Here is a 7,499-nt window from a genome sequence, read left to right on the forward strand (position 1 = left end):
ACTGGTAAAGAAAGTCAATTTGGTCGATCACCTGCTGAATGGTAGATTGTCTGAGAGAGATTCATCTCTGATTGTGTTAGGATTAATTAGGTTTTCATCACTTGCATAACAACAAACGATCTAGCGCGGCGGTAAGACATCTAAACTTCTAGATAGATGCAGTAGTTTTTTTCTAACTAATATAAATAAATATAGTACTAGCTGAATATCTGTACCCTAACTTTTGCAGGTTTTCTTCAGAGATAAGTGGATATTCTCTGGTGGGTTAGACTACTGCTGATGCGATTGGAGAGGTCGATCGACAATATGAGCATGCCCACCGTACGGGACAGATGGACGGTGCCCATCCACCTGTCCTCGTGAGTGAGACGCGTCTCAGAAAAGGAACATAGTGATGATCGCCAGCGCAGCCCATCTTAAAACGTCATCAGGGTGGCTAGCATGGAAGGAACAGCTACCGCCTCATTTAGGCCCGTCCGCATCGATGCAGTTGCAACCAATTTGTGCGGTACATCATCAAAGCAGGTTCGTACGTACACGAAACACGATCGATCATCTGATAAATTGCGCACAAAGGAAATGCATGCATACAAGAAAGAAAGAAAGAAAGACCGCATGCGTGTGATGCGATATTGCGAGCACGGCAATGGAGCGAGAGATGGCGATCGGTCCAGCCGGAGTGGTAGAGACGAAAACCGCCACTACTGCTAGTGCTAGCTAGTCTTGAGACGCGCGCAAAACGTGCTGGCACAAATCATCATGTTTGGACGGACCCAAAGTAAGTAAGCAAATGTGGCCGAACACGTGTTCATCAATCATTTTTTTTCGGGAAATCTTTCGATCTATTCATCTTTCATCATGGCAGTACAATGAATATAAAAAATAATAAAAATTACATCCAGATTCGTAGACCACCTAGCGACGACTACAAGCACTGAAGCGAGCCGAAGGCGCGCCGCCGTCATCGCCCCTCCATCGTCAGAGTCAGGCACAACTTGTTGTAGTAGACAGTCGGGAAGTCGTCGTGCTAAGGCCCCATAAGACCAGCGCACCAGAACAGCAATCGCCATAGATGAAGAATAACATAGATCAGAAGGATCCAATCCGAAGACACACGAACGTAGACGAACACCAACGAGATCCGAGCAAATCCACCAAAGATAGATCCGCCGGAGACACACCTCCACACGCCCACCAACGATGCTAGATGCACCACTGGAACGGGGGCTAGGCGGGGAGACCTTTATTCCATCTTCGGAAAGCCGCCGCCGTTTCGTCTTTCTGAGCAGAACACAAACCCTAACAAAATTGAAAGAAACGACTAAAAACGAAGCCCTCCCGCCGGCCCTTGGCAGGATCCACCACGCCTCCATGGCCCTAGGGCCACCGGAGATGAGGCGGACCTGCGTCGGAGTCGGCGAGAGGCAGAACCCCTAGCTGCTTTTTTAGAAGGAGGAAGAGGCGCACGTAGCAGTGTAGCACGATCGAGCTCATGCCTCATGCAGTGCACGAAAGAACGCAAAGGGCTCCTGAGCCGAAGGCGAGGCGACGCGCCGATGCCGAGGCAAAGACGGGGCGCCGGCCCACCGCCATGATGGCAGGGGTCGATGCCTCGGATTGGATGGCAGGGCGGCGGCAATGGCGACGCGGCTAGAGGGACAAGACGATTGCGACCGGTCGGATGCTTCTCGCGCGCATGGACGCAGCGACCCAATGCTAGCGGAGACCTCCTATTCCGCGTCCTACGTGTGGGATAGACAGTGTCACGGTAGGCTCGCCCATTTACATATTTTGTGTTTTCCTTGCATTATTTAATTTTATTTATAGACATCCTAAAAAAATTGTTTATATAGTAAAAAGATCAAATAGTTAAAAAACTAAAAATAAAAAAATATTAGAGAAAAAAATACGACTGTGCATATAACATGTCCACACTGTATTTTAAAAAAATATTTGTCGCACTTTAGAAAAATATTCACCACGTGTTTGAAAATTATTTATCACATATTTTAAAATATTTTCTGCATACTTTCTAACAAAATCATCACATATTTAAAAAAAATCATCACATGTTCTAAAAATATCCATTAAGTATTGAAAAATATCGCATGTATTTCTTAATTGTCATCATGTATTTAAAAAAACTTAACATATATTATAAAAAAAAATAATTGGGTGTTACATTTTTTGCTTATTTTAAAATATTAATCGCTATTAAAAATGTTTATGGTCCATGCAATAATGTTCATTGTGCATTACTAGAAAGTCCATGTTTTTTTAGATGGATAAGTTCATGTTTATAAAGATACATAGCATATAAAAAACTTGAAAAGCAAAATTATAAAAAAAAACAAAAAACAAAAAAGTACGGATCCCGAAGGAGAAATAAGAAGATGCATAGAAACTGGGAAGAAAAGGAAACCAACATCGGCACCCAATGTCGTCCACACTCTTTTGGCAACGGGATCCACAGAAGGATAAAGGTCATTGGTTGATAGAATTTTGCAAGCTCTAATTTGTTTCGGCCATAAATCTGTAATCGAATCAATGGACAACACTTGCTGGATGTGGGTCTTGCTCTGCTACCACACTTTTGTGGTGATTGAAGAGCCGAGATGCGAGATGGAGCCCTATTTAGTTTGCTTCTCGGCGGTACTACCTGGCGCGGTAGCGATCTCGGCATCCGATTTCGGACACCTGTGACTGGACATGAACCAAACACGCACGAGAGTCGGACATGAACCAAACACGCCCGAGACAACTCACCGTCAGGATCATGGTCACTCGCTCACTAATTTCAGTAGCTAGCCCCGAATTCAGAGGGGAATCTAGCTAGGGTTTATATTATCAAAGGGAAAAGTAGAGGCCAACAATTACAATGGCGGCTAGGGTTTACAACCGATTACAATTTGATGCCCTCTCCGGTAGGACTCCTAGGTTTTATAAGGAGACATTACACCGAAGAAGTAAAAGGTGGAAAAGAGAAAGCTCAATGTGACATGATCAGAAACAATAGAATGCGCCAGCTAGGTGATTAAATGTAGGCCGTTGGATGGAGATCGGATATCACTCACGTCATCTCTGTAGTGGCCCGTGTACCGGTTCACTAGCTTCATTCAGGCCGTTTTATCTCGATCGAAGCATCTTCAGAGTGTGCTGGAACTAATACAGCTAATTAAAGATAATAACTGTAGATTCAGTAATGAGCCTGACACTCACGCATCCCACAAATTCTCCGCCCCTACGATAAGTTTATCAATGAGAATAAACAGGTACATATGGAGCTCCATTTATTAACGAGGGGCCAATGTGCGCAATTCAGAGGGTGTTAGTTGCAGTGATCATTGTTTGCAGAAGAGCCCGTTACAACTTACTACAACCTAGTACATGCAGTTTACTCATCGGTTAGTCAGTCCCTAGGGTTAGGGAGAAATATAGAACTTATATATAAGGCCGAACTAACTATCCAACGAAGCCCAGAACGATGTAGTACACGATCAACACGGGCAACGACGCCAGCGTTCCGAATATAACCCTGCAAGATTCAGCACAGTTTCAGACAATAACGTACGCATTCAGAAACGAAGCCTAATTAACCAAGCAGACAGACGTAGTTATAACACTACTTCCATTACTTACGCGGTGCTGAGCACATCGGCGTGCAGGCCGTACTCCTTGGCGAACACGAACGTGGTGATGGACTGGGGGAGCGCAGCCTGCCGGTACATCGATCGAATCGCCAGGTGAAGCAAGAGCGTTGACACGGCGAACAACATGCGTGTCAGTCGATGTAGTGTACATCATTCAGAAATAGAACTTTTGAAGTACTAGATTGTAGGGTGTGACCTGTATGATGGCGAGGCGAAGGACGTCGCCCCGGAGCCCCAGGGCGACGGCTCCGGCCGCGGTGGCCGCCGGGCCGGCGACGAACCGCAGCGCCATGCCCAGCGCGGTCAGGCCGGCCCCGCAGACGATGATCTTCTCCTGCAGCGCCATGAACAGGCCTGCATGCAGCCAACCAACTCATACATCGACAGACAGACACACGGCAATTTCGTGAGTTCTGTTCCAGCAATTTGCTAGCTAGCTTACCCATGCTGAACATGGCGAGCCCGACGCCGGTCCTGGACATGATCAGCACCGAGCCTTCGATGATGCTCGGCGTCACGATGTGCCACCTGTATATGCACGGAACTACTTAACTGAGGAACGGCCGATCAAGAGTATTAGTACGTTCAGAAGGATGCCAGGTGCCAGTGTGCCGGCGTCCGGACAGGTCTATGTGCTACTTTGTCTGCAGCAGTGGTATGAATGCAAAGTGCACCGGATGCAACAAGAATCAATCTGATTTGCCTGCAAGTTGATCTAATTATAGATTGTTGAGCACACAGTCTCTTCTTTATTCGTCTGTCCCACTAACAAGGGGTATTTGTTCTGCCTCAGTTATTTCTTAGTGTGAACCACCTAAGCTTGCTTAACACTTTAGAAGGGACAGTTGGTACATGTTCCATTAACTTTGATGCAACTCTGCGTTATTATTATATGTTGGGATTATATCGTTGTGCTGTGAATCGATCGTTCACAGTTTAATTGTAGGCCTACAACTTTTCAGTTTACCGCTCTTGCTACAACATTTACCGTTCTCTTCATAGAAAAACTCACATCCGACAGTATTAGAACATATTATTTTTTAAGTGATGCATTTGTGAGTTCATGTGTGTTAAATTATTTGAGATATTTCTTGAATTAATTGACTTCCAACATAAATTTGTGAACCTTTAGGTTTTTAACATTAACAATTCCCAAATTGTAAGTAAATACTTTTAAGCTTTTACATATTTTGTTTTCTATTTTTTTACCTTTCTACCTTTACTTTGATTTTGTCATCAGTTTTATTTATTTTTCATTTCTCCCCTTCAAATCCTCCTGAAAATTTCTCACCATTTTCTAACTTGTCTTATTTTGTGTCTTGACGGGGCTACAATGTGTATGATTGCCTCATATGACTTTGATGGTCACAGAACCAAATACGGCCAACATTGAAAGTAAAGGGTGAAAACTATTTTGCATTGGATTCGGGACAAAAACTAAAATTGGCCTCGAGACATCAAAATAGGATTGATTTTGGAATAAATAAGGTTTGGATTCATATTTGATTTTCCATGGAACTGATGTCAAACTGATGCATTCCTTGGGAATTTCTACTGTCATCCTATGATTTAAAGTCCTTTATTTACAAGACATTTTTGCAAGTCTCTATTTTTTTATCATTCCTTCTTGACTTTCTTGTGTGTTATGTTTTCTCTCCCTTCTTCGGCGGCACATTGACGCCAAGCAGGTGTATAAGGTTCCCTCGAGTCTCCCCATCACAACGGGTCGTCTACGACTGTGCCGATGACTCGATGACATATTTTCGGCTCGGCCATTCTGGTCGATGAGATTATAGTTTGAAGGGCTTGTTGGTGCGGTTACAACTATTTCCCTTTGTCGTTTGGTTTTTCGGGTTCGCCTCCACCACATCGCTATGGCCTCCGGTGCTTGCGAGGCTTGTGAGAAACAATGGAGGTTTGACTCTTGTATCTGTGGCTCTTTCAGCGGTAACGATTTCTTCTCCACAACGCTGGTCTGGCAAGACGTGACCTTGATAACTTCACGTCCGTGATCGAAAACACAGGTTGGCTCCGATGATGGAGCGGCATGAGGCAGGCGCCGTCTGCCTGTTCGGGGGATAGGGGCAGTCAACCCTCATGGACTTTGATGTACAATTTTTCAGTGGTATTTGTAGTGGTTTATTTGACCCATATATCCTTTTTCGGAAAAAAGACATGACAAAAGAAATCTATCAAAATTTGATATAACTGCAAGAGTGGTTAGCTATCCTTAACCCAACCAATAAGTGTTCTTTTTTCCATGACACATCCCAATCACATTTTTCCGTCATGTCGTACGAGTCTTTGCATATATTCCAGCACCAAAACGATGATGCGAACCAACATGTGGTTAGATGATTAGGTGGACCGTGGATAGCGGTATCCCAGCCCATCAGGGTTCAAGTCCTGCTTCTCGCATTATCTTGGATTTATTTTAGTATTTCAGGCGATACGCGTTTAGTGGAAGAAGACGTTCCCTCAACTAAGAAGCGCCTGTGGTGACTTTATCAATCTCAAGATGACATGCCGGCTCAGTCTCAATCTCTCTGAGATGCTCATAGGGATAGGGTGTGCGTGTGTGTTTACAGAGACGAGTGTACGCACATGATCGCCTGTGTCTGTACTTTGTTCTCAAAAACAGAAAGCACCAAAACGAGGATGTGATCCTGCCACACTATCGAGACCGTCTTGACGTTCGACTCGTGCGTAACAACATCACGTCCTCCCAGAGAAAAAGTTGCACGTAGCTAAGTGTGGTCCGTGCATGCAGAGAAATACGGATCGTACCTGTTTGTGACGCAAGACCAGGCGACCCCGAGGACGCCCGCGTAAACGTTGGGATTCCGTGCCACCTTGAGCCACACAGCTCTGACCAACGGCCATACCGGCTGGCGCCGCCTCCTCCCCTCCGCGCCGCCGTCCTCCACGTCGTCCTCGCTCGCTGAAACGGCCGCTGCCGCGTCAGGCTTCCCTGCGCCACCACCGCACGCACGCCTGACCTCGAACGCCAGCAGCAGCAGCGGGAAGTAAACGATGATCTGCACCACCGATATCTGCACGACGAGGTCGCGCGCCCACCCGCCGTACATGGCGTCCAGCAGCGGCACGCCCACCACGAGCGTGTTGTTCAGCGTCGCCAGCGAGAAGCCGGTGATGCACCACGAGGAGGCCAGCTCCCCGCCGCCCCCACCGCGCTTGGCGCCACCGCGGGAGCAGCGCGTGGATGTGGCGGCCCAGGCGGCGAGCACAAGCGCGACGGCGAGCTTGGAGAGCGCGTCGGCGGCGAGGACGCGGTAGTTGAGCTTGTAGGGGTCCATGCGCGCGGCGAAGTCGAAGGCGAAGAAGGGCACCGCGAAGTAGGCCACGAGGCGGTTCACGGCGTCGCACTGGTCCGGCGTGAAGAGCTTCCACCACCGCACCGAGCCGTAGCCGAGGCCGAGGGCGAAGTAGAGCGGCGCCATGGCGGCCACCACCTTGTACACGTCGCCCCATCCGATCATCTCCTCCGCCACGCTCTGTTCGCGCGTCACAACTCACAACTCACAACACTCACAAGCGCGCGATGTGTTTCGGTGCCGTTTCTGGGTGCCTATATGTGGGCTCGAGGTTGCAGTTGCATGCATGTATGCGGAACATATTCTGATTTGCAGAACTTTGGCATCGAACAGAAAGTAAGAAAGGGATTCACAGTCAGCATCAGCATCATTTCACCAAGGATAGCCGTAGTGCGCAGCGCAACCTCCGCACTCTACCGCTATCGTTCATTCTTCTCCCTCCTGATCTTGTCTTTTCTTCCTCGCCGCCCACTGCCCCCTCCACTCCCGAGGATCAGGGCATTCTCTGCTTATT

General features: G+C 47.3%; 1 protein-coding gene across 1 annotated transcript; it reads right to left on the bottom strand.

Moving 5' to 3' along the window:
- Positions 1-2,795: 2,795 nt before the first annotated feature.
- LOC109765271 (probable auxin efflux carrier component 5b) lies at positions 2,796-7,276 on the bottom strand. Its single transcript, XM_020324061.4, has 5 exons — positions 6,438-7,276; positions 4,093-4,178; positions 3,847-4,004; positions 3,640-3,716; positions 2,796-3,535 (listed from the first exon to the last, which is right to left on the bottom strand). Exons 1-5 carry the CDS (start codon positions 7,148-7,150, stop codon positions 3,463-3,465), a joined length of 1,107 nt encoding a protein of 368 aa, XP_020179650.1. The 5' UTR covers positions 7,151-7,276; the 3' UTR covers positions 2,796-3,462.
- Positions 7,277-7,499: the final 223 nt, after the last annotated feature.

This window comes from Aegilops tauschii, chromosome 5, assembly GCF_002575655.3.
Source record: "Aegilops tauschii subsp. strangulata cultivar AL8/78 chromosome 5, Aet v6.0, whole genome shotgun sequence".
Classification (NCBI taxonomy): domain Eukaryota; kingdom Viridiplantae; phylum Streptophyta; class Magnoliopsida; order Poales; family Poaceae; genus Aegilops; species Aegilops tauschii.

Excerpts from the sequence above, each read along its gene's own strand:
- LOC109765271 (XM_020324061.4), bottom strand. The coding sequence starts at position 7,150 with ATGATCGGATGGGGCGACGTGTACAAGGTGGTGGCCGCCATGGCGCCG. Across the intron at positions 3,717-3,846 it reads TTCGCCTCGCCATCATACAG|GCTGCGCTCCCCCAGTCCAT; the intron begins GTCACACCCTAC and ends ATGTACCGGCAG. Across the intron at positions 3,536-3,639 it reads GCCGATGTGCTCAGCACCGC|GGTTATATTCGGAACGCTGG; the intron begins GTAAGTAATGGA and ends TGAATCTTGCAG.